Genomic DNA, 15,744 nt, shown 5'->3' on the forward strand with positions numbered 1-15,744 from the left:
GTTCACACACCACATTAAAAACATTTCACACAAGCCAGCAGGCTCTGTGGGCACAACAAGAAACATTAGCTGGTCTCATTCCAGGCAAATGTTCCACCACAACCAAGCAGTTGTTATCAAAGACTGCGGTTGTTGTCAAAGACTGACGACCACGTGTATCTGAATAAACCTCTTCCAGTTGAACTGGAGTGGCTTTCACCCAGGCTTTACTCACCTGGCCTTTATCTGGTCATTGCATATTTGTTAAAAGGCAGCCCATCTAAATTCCTTGTAAAATAAATAACTCCAACAATCAAACTGCATAGTGCTCATTATGTGGTCACACAGCCAGTGGTGCCACCAGAAATTTTTCATAGGGTGGCCAGATGGGGCCGCTTAACCAAAACCAAGAAGCATGACCACGTCACACCAGTTTCAGCGTCCTTACATTGGCTCCCTGTGTCTTTAAGGATTGATTTTAAAATCTTAATTACTTTACAGGCTCTTCATGGCCTGACTCCAGATTACATTTCAGACCTGTTAGTCGCTTATGAACCTTCAGGTAGTTTGAGATTCTCAAGCAGAGGTCTTCTGCTTGTCCCAGAGTCCAGACTGAAGACCAAAGGGGACAGAGCTCTGGAATCACCTGCCTAAGAATATACAGTAAGGCTGTCTGAGTCACTGGCTTCATTTAAGTGTCTCCTAAAAATGCACCTCTATCAGAAAGACTTTATCTGAGCTGTCTGTCCATTTTATTGCTGTCTTACTGATTTTATCTCCATTTATTATCTCGATTTTATTTCTGGCCTTACTTATTTTATCTTGTACTAGATGACATTTTATGACATGTTATTTGTTTTACTCTTCTTGTGTTTTAATTGTTTAGTTTTATTGTGCAGCTCTTTGTAATTGAGTTTTGAAAGGTGCTATATAAATAAAGTTTATTATCATTATTATTATAAATTCTTGGGATGGCACTGTACACAGCCAGCTTTACTTTAAATAAGTAAGTAAGGTTTATTTGTAAAGTACTTTTCACAGAGTACAAACCAGAAAGATCCTTTAAAACATCAAATAGGGGTCTTCTCTCAACCAGCTCATAGCCATGCTTTCTGTCATTATGGTCCTGCTCTCTGGAATTCTCTCCCACATGAACTATGGTCTGCTACATGGTTCTCTTTTAAAAGCAAACTAAACTTGTATCTCTTTTGCAAGCTTTTAACTTGGATTTTAATTTTATTTTTATTTATGTTAGGATGTTATTAGTATTATTATTGTGATTATCTCCCCTTTTTAAGAAACGATGATAATAGTACCTTCTTATTTTGTTTGTTTTTATCATGTCCTGCTTGTTTTTATATATGTACTACTATATGTGTACTTTATTGTCTTATCTGATATTTTATGATTGTCATGTATGATGTATCTTAAACACAGTGAGGCAGTCATATGAAATGTGCTATATAAATAAAGTTGACTTGACTTTGACAGATAAAAAAAATCAGAAAGTGCTTTACATTAAAAACAAATAGACAGTAAAATCTGTATAAAAATGAAATAGCAGTGACAAACAGCACAGAGCTAAATCATAGAGTTAAATCACAGTAACAACAAACCAAATGCGGGCAGAGACACATATGTACAAACCAGGAATATAACATATAAAAGGTAATAAATAATGTAGGTGATGTATTCTTATGTGAATAAAAATGTTTTTAGCTGCTTCATGAAGTTATCACAGGAATCTAGGAGTCGCAGCAATGAGGGGAGAGCATTCAATAAGTTTGATGTAACAGCTCAGAAAGCTCGGTCAACTCAGGTGATAAAGCAGGTATGAGGGACAGGCAGTAACTCATATTTAGATGATCTAAGTAGCCACTTGGGCAAATACAGGAGGAGGAAGTCTGTAATGTATTGTGGTGTTTGACCAAGGCTCTAAAAGTCAGCACCAGTATTTTAAAATGGATTTGGAATTTAAGGTGAATCCAGTAAAGAGAGGATGAGAGTGGCATGATATGTGTTCAGTTTGTAGACTGATTGCATTAGTTTGATTTAAACAGGTAAAAAAAAAAAAAAAAGCGTTACAATTGTATAAACAAGAAGATATTAGAGCATGAACAATCATCTCCATCTCAACCTTGGTCACCCCAGATCTTAATTTATCAATGTTCGTTCCTTCACTAAAAAAAAACATGAACACATAAGCTGGCTGACATGGTTATCAAGTAACAGGGACGGGTCAAGGATGACACCTAAGTTTCGAAGGTTTTGCTTAACACAAAAACTAGGAGACCCCTAAGTGCTGCTTGACGTAAGGAATATACTTCTCAAGAGCAATAGTAAGAGCTTCTGTCTTATTTCTTATTTAACTGAACGCTGTTATCAGACATCCAAATCTTAATGGTATCCAAACATTCATTTAAAATAGACAACTGGCTGATCTCATCAGGTTTAGAAGAGCAATATAACTGAATATCATCAGCATAAAAAATTTAAGAAATGTTGCTCAAATGGCCGATGATCTGTCCCAGAGTCAGCATATATAAAAGGAATAATAGAAGACCCAGAACAGAACCCTGTGCGACACCACATGAAAGAGGTGCTGTGTCTGACATAAACTGACCCACAGAGACATAAAAAGAAAAAGAAAAAAAAACCTATCAACCCACCAACTGGTTAAACCTATTTAAAAGAATACACTGATATAACCCAGGGCTGTCCAAACCTTTTTTAGTGGGGCTAGATTAGATAATGTGAAAATACCTGGGGGCGAGCTGCTTTTCACATCAAACTGGCTATTAACACTGCAACTGCTTCTTTTCTGTGGCCATGTCTGCTACATAGCAGTAAACTCCTGCTGTTAGGTAACTGTTCTGTTTGCTTATTTACTATTTATTTATGAAAAAAACATTACTTCTGCCTGTGTAGTTCCTACTTGATGAATGTCTACAAACTGTATGATAGTCCAGCCATTGTGAGAAACCGAAGTGATCTTGCTTGACTAACCAATATTGTGTGGGGGGCCACGTATACTATATTTTGAAAGTCAAGCTGAGGACTGTTTAAAATCAGTCAGTGAGCCACAATTGGCGCCCAGGCCGGACTTTGGACATGTCTTATCTACCATGTGGAAGGCAGAGCTGAGGTGAAGTGGTCAGTGAGCATGACATCAATATTTTATTGGGGAAATTGTAAACATGTTATTTCCTGCCTCTCATCTGACTCTGTAAGTAATTTCTATTTGCTGCTGCTGTGGTCTCAGAGAAAAGCCCACTGCATCAAAACTGAAAATAAGACTGACCACTTGACACAAAGGTGTACTCAGTGTATTGTCGCCTACTTAAATGACTAGTATGGTTATGTCATACTACATTATATACTAAACTTTAGAATTTGGTTTTCACTGGCCAAAAGTATTGTCAGACTGACAAAGAAATACTGACTAATAAGACCTTGTGGAATTGTGAGGCATTATGACATAATATCTGACAGGAGGGAAACAAATCCAAAGAGGTATGTCTGACAGCGCACACACACACACACACACACACACACACACACACACACACACACACACACACACACACACACATAACCTCACTAAAGGTCACAACAGATCTGTATGTAGTAGAGTTCAGATCTTCCAGGAAGTAGCGAGAGAAAAACTCAGATGCTCAAGAGAGCTGCAGTTCAGAAGTGCATGGGATGTCACAGACCTCGGGCCTCTCTAGGTTTCACCGCTCCTCTCCACCATGATCAACACTTACCAGACCAGCCTGGCTCCACCACCGGTGCCTCCGCGCCTCGGCAAGTCCCACCAGGTCCTAATCCCAACTCCGCTTTCAGGCCACAGCAAGTCTCTCATCCGGTTTTTGGTCGGTGCAGTGTTGCTGCAATTATTTCTGTCAGTCGGAGGATTCATCCTCCTGTACCACAATGACCAAATGGTAAGAAACTATTATCTTATTATTTTTCTTCTGTTAACTTAGATGTACTAATATTTGGTGGTACTTTTGCATGTGTCATTACAGTAATTGTATAGTATATTGCAAGCCATTACAAATTAAAATATTTTGAATTGCACCTGCTACATGACCTAAAGGTGAAACTTAAAGAAAATAGCCAAATTTTTATTTCAAAAAATCTTAAACTACTTTTACATGTAAGATTTTTATTAAAATGCTGATTTTTTTAATAAAATAAAAAAACTATTAAATAGATATTTTATTTTTGTGCCAAATTAATTCAGCTTCATTCTAAAACATGAAGCAAATGTATACATGACAGTGCATGTGGGTTTTCTTACATTAGAGTATTGAAGTAGATCTTTTTAAATCTTCCAATGGTTCATACATTGTAAAAATATACCTAAGTATGAAACGCAGGAAATGAAAGTGAACAAACAAGTGAGGTGTGCTGTTCACGACTCAGTGTCTTTTAACACAATGAGTATTGTGTGGACAAAGATACAATGATATTTAATTATGAATATTGTGTGAGGAAAACAAATATCATAAGAAAATCAACATTTTGCCTGTTACTGATCTTCTCCTTTCATCCTTTATTCATTTCAGCTTCTTTCACCTGAGAAAAAAGAAGCAAAAGGTACGTTAATTTATTTGTTCTTCTTGAAAGTAATTTTACACACCAAGTTGCATATAAAAATGCAAATTAAACCATGTCTCTGACCCAGTGTTTGTTCTCTTCTCTAGCTGCTGCCCTCATGTCAGATAAGCAGGAAACTTCCGCCAAAGTTTTGGCACGCATGTTTGTCAAGCGACCACAGACACCAGATCAGAAATCTAAATGTAAGAAACTGGGGACATAGTTTGGATTTTTCTTTTTAATTGTAAAAAACCCTCAGTGTATTCAGAGATTAAGAGTACAAGTACTCTCAATACTGTTGCTTCAACTTCTGCCTCTGTCTCTCCAGCTGGTTATCTCCAGTGGGACTGGGACCACTCAACTCTTAGGAACACCAGGCCCTTCATCAAGAGCTGGCTGACTATCCTGCAGTCAGGTGACTACTACGTCTACTCCAGGGTGACCTTCTCCAAGGGCGACCCTAAGGTCCCACTGGCCACCAGGGTGATGCTGAGGAAGAGTGAGTCAGACAAGGAGGAGAAGGTTTTGATGCAGGCCTACTGCAGCCTGGACAGCAGCGGTGAAAATGCATCAATCTCTCACCCGTGTACAGCCACACAGGGAGAGGTGGTCACACTGGAGGAAGGAAATCAGCTCGGTGTCTGGATACAAGGCCTTTCACTGGTGGACTTTGAGGAAAGAGCAACAACCTTTGGGATGTACAAACTGTAGGCCTCCCACGTGAGCACAGGCATGGACCTAAGCTGGGCAGTGGGGACTCATTACGTGGATGGACTTGGATTTAAATCGACTAAGAACACTGTTAAATAGACTGGACCAGTAACCAAACTAATGGATTGTGATCTTTTTGGGTGGATTTCAGAGGCCACATTCCCAAACTATACTCCTATATTATATTTATTAAATCAGACATAACGGTGTTATTTTGTGCTATTTTTTGTGTCGGTATTGTGAATGGTTGGTTTGTATTTATTAATGTAAACAAGTTTGAATGGCTGTGAAATGAAACTTTGATATTTAATCCGAAACATTCCTCTCTTCTTCACTTTGTCCTGAATGAGTCAGTTGGAATGGAGATCGAAGAGTTCATTTGCAAAAACAGATAATTCTTAAAAATTTGTGTGCTAGGAAATTTGATTGATTTTCCTTTGAGTGCTCATTAAAAAAAACACAATATCTTGCTAAAACAACCAATCCAAGTTTTGACTGATATTTCTTTGCTCAAACACACACAAAAACATGATTTAGCAAAATAAATAACAAACAGAAATGTCTGTTTCTGCAAATGAACCTTTAGACTAAAACATCCAAACTGTGAGCATCACATATTTGATGTTATATGGTGTGCATGTCCCAATATGGAGCATATCTGCATCAGTATTTTAGATGTTGTACAGTGTGTGCAGCCAAGTTTACAAAAAGTTAAAGTTCTAAAAAAAAGTGTAATTTAGTCAGAATTACTCACAGGAGATAGATGAGGCCTGCAAGGTTTGCTGTGAAGCCCATAACCCTACTGCATTTTCATTCTAGCTCAGCCTGTACCACTTTGGTTTTAATTTCTAGGACACAAGCAACCACATAGCACAGACGTATTTTCTCATGAAGCTAAACCACAAGTAACTGGGACCACTCATGATGTAGGTTACCACCTATGCAGTGGTTTACTACGTCTCAGTACTGACGGTCATTTTGATGTATGTAAAGAGACATGTGCATCAAACTGCAGGTTGTTTGCAGTGGCACAAGAGAGACCTTCTCTGTGAGAAGCAAATGTAATATTAATATGTGATTGTTTTAAGGGCCACACCTTAATGATGTCCTTAATTAAAAATGATACACTTCATTTTATCGCTGACTGTTTTTCCAAGCAGGCTGCAGACTTTCCATTTTCATGATGTGTTTTTCCTCCTTTCCAGGGAGCTGCTGGTTCCAATTCATTTCCATATGAATCATGTGTCAGACTCAGGAAACTTGCTGAGTTGTGTAATCCATCAGAGAACTTTGAGTTTTCTTTTCTGTTCTTTGTCATGTGGCGATGCAGTTTAAATGCAGACTGGTTTAAAATATAGGCAGTAGCTCAATCTTCTACCTACAGGTGCCAACAAAATAAAATAAAATAAAATAAATAAAAAAAATAAAATGAAGTAAAAATAAAAATAAATTAAAAAAAAAAAAAAAAGACATTCAAAACAATCGAACATAAGGGCAATGGTGGAGTGAATGTGGAAAAGAAGAGAAATTTTTGTGTAAAATTTGAACATTCACTATCATCTTATTGTTAATTTATTATATTTTTTTAAGCAAATTTGTTATTTTTTGTTGATTTATTAGTTCTTGTTATTGTCAGTAAGAAAAACATTTTCTTGGGGTGGGGGGGTACCAGGTAAAGCTTGCTTGGGGTGCTAAATGTGTAAGTTTAAACTAGCACCTCAGACTACACAAAAACCTGGCAGCGTGTCACATGTCACTGTAGCGGTGGAGTCTTAACAGCATGGAAAGTGTGAATCTCTATGGAGGTGTGCATGCATGCAGAGGCGGCAAACTCTCACAGGATGTCATCTATTCTAGTCACTGCTTCCACCCTGTAAAGGGTTTCTTGCTTCTGAGCAACCTACAAATTCCTGAGCCACACATGTGCCGAGCGCCGCGTGGAAAAGCCTGTCTTGGTGGATTTTCCAGTATGAAATGAGGGAACGTGCAGGTTGCTCTGTGCGGTTCCACACGTGTTTGAAACCTTTGGCGTTCTCCATTTTCTCGCTGAAAATTAACGGCAAAACTGTTATATTAAATTTTTAATAAAAGAATGACCATACCAAACACAAAGTACAGAGTGTCTAGAAAAAAAAAAGCATTACAATACTTGCAACGACAATAATTGCATAGAACAACCTTTCAAAAACAATACACACAGTGGTCTGGAGATAAACAAGATGAAACCGAAGTTAAACCCCTTCCCACCGCTTAAGTGCTCACTGAGGCTATTGGGAATTGAAAACTACAGTATGTGGTACTTGATGAAAACAATTTAGGGTACAGGAACAGCAATAATCTAAACAGTGAACACATGATGAGACAGTCACACATTTATACAGGAAGCAGAGTCTCTGTTATGCTGAAGAGAATCTTGCTGCCCATTGAGCGTCCTATAAGAATAACAGCTTTAAGGTCAGCTTTATGTCTTAGCTGAAGTGCCCTTGAGCAAGACTGGCTCTGCTGCCAGTGCTGCCTTGTACCCTACACAGTGCTCTGACCTCCCTGTAGAGAAGTGCACACAATAAAAACAGCACTTCCCCACAGGTATTGTACAGTATTACAATATTATTACATTTTGGATTATTTGTAATGAAAACTGGGACCTGGACAGTGAACTTTAAACAATCATCAATACCTAGAGACTCGATTAAATAAAAGGCAAATGGAAAATAATGAATAGCCTTACTGTGTGGTGGCTGAACCACATGGTCGGGCCTCTTTTTTTTGGTTAATAAATTGGGTTAATTCATTCATTATTATTGCAGTTTCTCCAAATCTGGCCCACCATGCTGGGACTAACCCTGAGGTCAGTCAGTAAAGCAGTCACTTATTGCATTTCAATAGCATCCACTGCTGCTCTGCAGTGCAGCGAGACAGGATAACAGTGTTGACAGTGCACACACCCAGCCTCATGAGGAAATGTACCGCTGTGGGTCTTTGTAAAGAGGCTGCATCTTAAAAAAACAAGAACACGTGAAGCCCTGTTATGTTTTTTCCGACCCGAAATATACCCATGAAGCTTGAGCCATTCTTATTGAAATATTTCAACAAACCACCTGTGACACTTTGAATATAAATCATGCATTTAGTCCCAGTGCGGTCTTAAACTCTCTTTAAGTTTATCGACCCTGTCGGGAGGCACTTAAACAAGTTGAGCTCTACTCTACACCCACAAGTAAATCTCTCTGTTTATTTCCTGTCTCCATCAGCTCTGCAGGACCCTGTTAGGAGGCCACAGAGGCTGCAAACAAAACCCTCTAGTCATTTTTCCTCTTTTGTTATGAAAAAAAAAAAGTCTACTTTCCCTTGGCCAAAATGAGGATTATTTTTCTGCCTTTACACATCAGTGAAGTTTACCAAATTCAAGACAGATGTAAAGGCAGCAAAACGATATCTATAAGGCTAACACCACAATTAAATGCTTGGGTGAACAATAAATAAAGAATATTTAAAAAAAAAAAAAAAAAAAAATCCAAAATAACGCAAGGCTATGTCAATAATATGTTAAAATTATACTTGAATATATTTTAGTAAGAAGAGTAGAGGTGACGTCTGTGTCATTATTTGCGTACTCTTGTATATAAATCATACATAGTTAAGCCTTTTCTATTCTATTACGCAGCTGCATCCCTGATAGCTTTGGACTATATATCTTGATTATCACATTTCTGATGCAGAATTCATACCGTAGAAACACTGTACATTCATGCAGTTTTTAAATATACAGTCGAGGGCTGCATTTGGAAACAACTGAATGTAGCATGAGGAGCTAACCTGTTTGATTTGCCTTAACACCAACAAAACAGCCAGGAAACCTGTGATGTGAATGTCTAGAATGGTACAAAATGCACATGAAAGCACAATGAATCCCCACTGGGTGTCCGTGTGACAAATAAAATACGACAATGACAAAAATGCAGAGAGAAGGAAATCAGTCCCCTTTGTAACAGAAATGCATGCAAAGAGAACACCTATCGGACTCGATGGCTTCGTCCTTTTCTATTTCCAACTGAAGCACAAGAAGCAGCGGAGAACTCGTTTATGTCCATTTGCTGGGGGGAGTGTTCACAGTGCCAGTCGCCAAGAGGCAGTATGTTTGAAACATCCCACTTTATCAGTCTGGGTTTAGCTGAGCTGCTTCATGACGAAGCGTATCCGTGGTCTGGATCAGGAAGACAGATTAGATTTCATCAGAAACGTCACATGAAGCTCCAGCGCTTGAAGCTAACAAACTCCAAGTGTCGTCGTCGTCGTTGTCGTCGTCAGTGAGGGAGTTCGACTCTGCTGTGTGTGATTGAAATATGGAGACGCAACATAGACAAGATACACAAACACACACACACACGCCTGACCCTCCGCAAGCATGAATACAGAAATGTAGCCATACGCACACAGCCATGCTAGGATGAGGATGATTGTGCGGATGTGCTCAGTGGCTGCTGTCATCCCAAGCACAATCGTTCTTCTGCTTGGCCAGTTTTCGAACCACTCTCTCCAGCTCTTTGCGAGACTTCTGCTCCTCCTCCAGGAACTGCTTCATCCACTTATTCTCCTGTCAAACATACAGACAGTATTAAACAGACTGACTGTCATTAATTTTTTTATGTTGTTAAAAATATATATGGTGGAAATAGGCATATATAATTGTAGACAAATTGATAACACAAATGTTCCTTAAAGGTATGCTATTAAGGATTGTCCATTACTGTTTGTAAACACATTCGCTAGTGAAAATGAAAGTAAAAGCCAACCCAGATTCACTCTCACTTGGGGTTTCTTCTTGCTATATTTGCATTTTTTCAGCACTGTATCTCTTAGATGCCTGCTGCTTACAGTCTGGGACCTGGTCGCTACCTTTTTAAAAAGTCCCAGCCTCACCTGAGTGCTGTGCGGATACACACCCATAAACGTCCCGAGCACAGGGGTACCTAGCACGCTCTGATGCTAAAAGGTGGAGCTGTGAACACTGCAGTCTGTTGATTGGTCAATAGAGGACGGTCACTCTGCCCAGGGCTGAGTTGTGGCTGGTTTTGTAACCACTGCTCATACTATGGCAAGTTTTACATTAGTAAACTATTGCTGAAAAGATAAAAAATGTTTTGCTGCCTCTCGCAGCAGCTGTAGACTGAGAAATAAAACTAACTTTATCCACTGGGCCGACTGCTGGCGACTTTTAAGGTGGAACGTTTACTTGTAATGTTACACAATGCATGAGCTGACGATGTGAATCCATCAGCACACCTTAAATTTCACTGTGACATCTCTGACCATGACGAATTGTTTTTTTACAGTGAGTGCTGGACGGAGCAGTGAGTGACAACAACCCTTCCCACATTTAAGAGCACTGTTTGCGGTGGAAACGCTAGGGTCTATGTACCACGTCTAAAGCGTTACTTTTGGTTCCAAAGGTACCACACTAAACGTGTTTGGTGTTAACAGGGCTTAAGTGACAAACGGAGACAACAAGTTTTGAAATTGGTCCAGTGCTGAGAGAGAGTGCTGCATGTTGCTGACACATGTAAAAGTGTGTACACATAATGTGTTTCAGGACATAAAGTACATTATTGGAACAAAATTCACACTTACCTTTTTTAGTTCATGAACCTCATCCTTTAAAGCATACACAGCATCAACCAGACTCCTGAAAGAAACAGAAAGAAAACACAGTTTTGCTAAATATCCACATTTCCTTAAATAGGCATGTAAAAAAAACATCCTTTGGATGTCAAGGTTGTGCTGACTTCCACCCCAGGGTCATTCTGTGTGGAGCTTAAATAGGATCAATATCACATTTCTCAATCTGATTACAGAGAAAATCAGAAGCTCAATACACATCATGACAAAGCCCCATTTGCTAATGCTAGTACAACCAGTAAATGAAAGCCAATTTTCCAAAGTAATGATCTTACTTTTCCTCAATAACTGTCTGCCCGTTGCTCTTCATCTCCTCCACGATGATCTTCTCTTCCTCTGGCAGAAGCACCTGAGGGACACACTCTTTCCGCACCGCTGCACACACACACAGACACAGACACAGATAAAGAGAAAGCTTGATTCATGACTGTATCAGCTGCTGACGATGTGCAACCTAATAAGGCATTATAGAAACATTGTTCTTACATAAACGCACACCTGTGCTGGTCTGGTGCAGGCTGGCTCCTGTACAGTACGCCTCAATCACCCTCAGTATTTGAGCGTCCTCCTCCAGAGCGACCGTGCCTGTCGAAACAGGAGATTATCAAAATCATAGAGACACATTTAGGAGTTTCATTCAGTAGATGATGTGTGGCACATTCCCAGTTTTTTAAATTAAAGAGATAGTGTGGCTCCTTTGAAGAAGAATTGTAATTGTATGACAGGTAATACACTGTCCATGGATAAGAACCCTAGACAAGCCCACTTCAAAAGAACCCAAACTAACCCTTTAAAGGCAGGTGAAAATGATCAAGAACAAATATACAAAGATAACCTACTGCACTGGTGGAATGAACACACAATTTGTACCAGTGTTGCACGGTATACCGGTACTAAAATAGTACCGTGGTACTAGAGTATTCCAAATGGTACTATACTGCATTTGGAAAATACCGGTACTTTGAAATTGATTCAATTCATTAATTTAGTTAATTTGTTTTACTCATTTATGCACACAAACGCCTTTCTTGTTCCTATTGGAGCACAGATTGCACAAGTGGTGTGTATGACAACACCTGTATCAACATTCGCAGCTGGCGCACGTGAAAAAAGACAAGAGAAAGTCTGCCTCACAAAGGGAGACAACACGAGACAACACCAGCTTGGTGAAACATTTGAGCAACCAAACCGTGACATCCGTGCCGAGGTACTGACAGAACCATGATTTTTTTGGTACTGTTACAGCCCTACTATTTATTGTTCTAAAGGTTTGTAGCCAAAAGGACTTTTCCTTAGGAAAAGTACCGAAGAGTATCGAAGAGTATCGAAATTCATATTGGTATTGGTACCGAAACAAAGATTTTGGTATTGTGACAACACTAATTTGTACACTGCATTTCATGTGCACGCATGCTTCCCGTACATTTCATTTTATAATAAGATACGACTCCTACTTTTCCTTGTTTGAATCTCGTCATCAGAGGGCTTCCGCTCTTTCTTCCTGTTGCCTGGCAGGAACTTTTTCATCGGCCGCGGGCTCTTGCTGGAGTCCTGGAGGAGTGCAACATCAAATTTAGCACATATCTCTCTCAACACACACACACACACCTGCTACACACACCTGTAAAGCCAAGGCTCCAAACCAAACAGAATGCAAGCTTACAGGGACGCACATCCCCTTGTGAACAAACAACATCAAAAGAACAAAATTCCATCGACAAACAAGGCAGCAAGCATGTGGTGATGACTGTTACCAAACCTGCCGGGTAAAATGTCTGTGCTAATATGAATCCGGCCTAACGACACGTAAAGAAAACCAAAAATCAAATCACATTTAGTAAAAAATGTTTGCACATTTTTTTTCAAGGTATTTCTTGCATAAAAACATTTTACCTGCAACTACCTGCTGTGAGGGAAGAAGAAAAGAAGCTTCACCTGTTGGAGACTGTGTTTACTAAGCCATGAGAAAGGAAGCTGAGATGTGCACACATGATTTTCTACATTCTATCAAACCACAACGATGTGGTTTTATGAATGAGAAATTCTCTTTTCTTTAGCTGCTGGGTTGAGTTTAGGGTCTGAAAACAGACGCAGTGTCTGTTTCCTCTCCTGAGCACGCATAAAAAGCTGAGGTGTGATGAATAATTAGCTCGTTAAAAGTAAGAGTTTAGTCATAGCGATGTGCTCATACTATTGCAGATGGGTGGCGCTAACTTGTGGCATATGGTTGTCATTTTCTTAGAATACGTCACATGATTTGCCCCATGCACCTGGCTGGAACGGAGATGCTTAGTCAAGGAAAATAGTAAATAACTGTCTGCTTACGTGATTCATGGGGCATCCTACTCCTAAAAGTCCCTCACAAGAATCGGGAGGAATAATTGACTGCATCATGTTTCTTAGAACCACTGGAGGGATTCACGTTGCTGCAGGTGCGCGGAACAAAGCACATTTTCCTGACGTGTACTGAAGTTCTTTCCTCGCTGCTTTGGTGCTCTCATTGCGTACAACAGTGGTGTGTGCCAAGCGGCACGCTGCATTGTCTGTGTCAAGATTGGCAGCATTTAGCTCCATCCACCTGCTTGGAGCACATCAGTAGTGCATTATGCACAGCGCACACATGTTGTGTGAAATTTCTGTCACTTTGAAGCTGTATGATGATTATGGCCACTTGGGAGCAGAAGCACTTCACAGGAAGCTTAAAGACATAAAGCTCTGACATGTGATCAGCTGTCAAGCTCTTTGTTGAACGTGTTAAACAACTGTCTACACATCCAGCAGACACAGAGAGGCTTTAGCATTAAATCAGAGTTTTGTTAAAATTTGAATCACTGTGTTTCTGTTATTTTATAATGAGCTGTTTATTTCTATATAGGGAGCAGGTCCTCATCCACAGAGTCAACTATGTTGTTTTGCCATGTTTCTACAATAGCCCAGAATCAACAAACCACACTCTAGATAGGGTCATTTGCGTTTTCGCATCAGCCATCACCCTTAGATGAACAGCCTCAGAAAGACATTTATTTTTTTATGTGAAACTGCTTTAGGCCCTGATCACACAAAAGCATTTTGCAGGTTGCAAAACGTGAGCTGCATCGCATTGCCTTGGTTTTTTTTTGATTGAATACCACTAGTTGAAAAAAATAAAAAAAAATTGCTGCTCCTTTTTATTGTTGCCAGGAACAGTTACACTAACTTTCCTGTGTAATCAATCTACTGTTTTATTCCCCCAGTAATTAGTAGTTAGTTCCTGAAATGTTGAGGCAGAGGGTACTTGCTGTGGCTCTGATCGAGGGTGAGAGGCTGTCAGTAAATAGTCTACTGGGCACAGGGAAACAGAGATCTGTGTGGGTACATGAAACCCTAAAAAAGAGGGTGCATCACGGGGAGTACCGGCAGTTGGTCCAGGAGCTTCGCCTCCATGATGGCTGCTTCCAGGCATATTTTTGGATGACTCAGGGGTAGTTTGACAAGCTGCTGTCTATCATCAGGCCATTAAGCTCTGGGCATCCAGCAACTACGACCACCAGTTTCTCCTCCATTTCCAACCAACTGGTTATTATGACCATAACAAAAAAAGAGATGGCGTGGGGCATTTTTCCTCTCTGAGTTGAAGTCTTTTCAACTCAAGGAGTTGAGAGCACTCGAGCAAAAACGCCAGGGGCTTAGAGGGCAGAAACGTGAGGTCAAAACATTAAATTATCTTACAAAAAGGTGCCTACAGCTGCTAAAACTCTTTCTGTGTGATCAGGGCCTTCGTCAGTGTTTTTACCGGTTTAAATCACCAGGTCCATTTGTTTTGTAGAGGAAAAGACCTCCGGCTAATTCAGCCTATGGTAAAAACCTCCTGAATGTCTGGATCTAAAGTTATGAGAGAAAAAAGGCTAGCAGCCCATATGCGACAAGCCGAACAGGTTCGGAGAAAAACTGATTTGTGACGTGAAACTGCTTTATTCAGCGGGTTTACTGGTTTGAATCACCTGGTCCGTCTGTTTTAGAGAGGAGGAGACCTCTGCGGGTAATTCCACTACCGCTAAAAACCTCCCGAACAATGTGCGCTGGAGGAATTCTAACCGGCAGACGTTTCAGCTGGTTGAAAACTGCAATCCTCACCGGAAGAGCTGACTAAATTCACCTTAATCTTATACACTGCTCCTTTAAGGCCACCTGGTGAGTAATGAATGCTCCCACCAGCTTCTCTAGAAACGTTTATTCAGCTGAAAGAGACATATGTAACCCTAAGACAGCATATCCTGGCTGCCAATTACTCAAATGTGACACAGGTGTGAACACACTCAGCGCTGGAAGATGGTAGACATGACTCTGTGTCTGGAATTCCAAAAATAGCTCCCCCAGTAGAACTTAGTGCTATGAGAAAGGTTTTTTAAAACATATTGCTGAAACCACACATAGTGAGTGACACCTTGACTCATTACAGGGAATGAGAGAGAAAAAAAAAAACGAGCAGACACGCAGGGCAACAGAAAACAGGAAACTGACAGATGCCAATGAGAGAGGAGGAGTGAAGCAAACAGAGCAATGGCATGCCAGCTCAACACTGGGGCAAACACACACACACGGGCAACCCCATCCCACCCCTCGCCCTTACCCACACACACACACACACACACACACACACACACACACACACACACACACACACACAGATAGAAACCGAGTGAGATCTAACCTTACCTTCATGATATAAGACATCCTCTACAGAAGTCAGGATGGGGAAAGAGAGAAAAAGGGGAAATGTGCATGAAAAATACG

The 15,744-nt window shown here is 40.1% G+C and overlaps 2 protein-coding genes across 6 annotated transcripts in view; one reads left to right on the forward strand and one right to left on the reverse strand.

The window, feature by feature from the left end:
- The first annotated feature begins 3,634 nt into the window (after positions 1-3,634).
- cd40lg (CD40 ligand) lies at positions 3,635-5,507 on the forward strand. The gene is made up of 4 exons (XM_049585689.1): positions 3,635-3,926; positions 4,554-4,584; positions 4,692-4,787; positions 4,913-5,507. The coding sequence occupies exons 1-4, from the start codon at positions 3,732-3,734 to the stop codon at positions 5,293-5,295; spliced, it is 705 nt and encodes a 234-aa protein (XP_049441646.1). The 5' UTR covers positions 3,635-3,731; the 3' UTR covers positions 5,296-5,507.
- A 3,113-nt stretch (positions 5,508-8,620) lies between these two features.
- Positions 8,621-15,744, reverse strand: part of arhgef6 (Rac/Cdc42 guanine nucleotide exchange factor (GEF) 6) — a 33,940-nt gene continuing 26,816 nt past the window's right edge. For 2 of the 5 annotated variants that reach the window (XM_049585507.1, XM_049585511.1), the window contains exons 17-22: positions 15,667-15,687; positions 12,426-12,522; positions 11,458-11,556; positions 11,247-11,346; positions 10,924-10,978; positions 8,621-9,889 (exon numbers count right to left, since the gene is read on the reverse strand). In XM_049585507.1, the coding sequence (XP_049441464.1) occupies positions 9,767-9,889; positions 10,924-10,978; positions 11,247-11,346; positions 11,458-11,556; positions 12,426-12,522; positions 15,667-15,687 (495 nt within the window). In that variant the 3' untranslated portion in view covers positions 8,621-9,766. The remainder of the gene's footprint in view (positions 9,890-10,923; positions 10,979-11,246; positions 11,347-11,457; positions 11,557-12,425; positions 12,523-15,666; positions 15,688-15,744) is intronic. The other 3 variants (XM_049585508.1, XM_049585510.1, XM_049585509.1) reach the window with 3 other exon arrangements.

This window comes from Epinephelus fuscoguttatus, linkage group LG9 (genome assembly GCF_011397635.1).
Source record: "Epinephelus fuscoguttatus linkage group LG9, E.fuscoguttatus.final_Chr_v1".
Classification (NCBI taxonomy): Eukaryota; Metazoa; Chordata; class Actinopteri; order Perciformes; family Serranidae; genus Epinephelus; species Epinephelus fuscoguttatus.

Bases quoted from the DNA above. Each gene is read 5' to 3' on its own strand.
- cd40lg (XM_049585689.1), top strand. From the start codon at position 3,732: ATGATCAACACTTACCAGACCAGCCTGGCTCCACCACCGGTGCCTCCG. The intron at 3,927-4,553 runs GTAAGAAACTAT...TATTCATTTCAG, and splicing joins TGTACCACAATGACCAAATG to CTTCTTTCACCTGAGAAAAA. The intron at 4,788-4,912 runs GTAAGAAACTGG...CTGTCTCTCCAG, and splicing joins ACCAGATCAGAAATCTAAAT to CTGGTTATCTCCAGTGGGAC.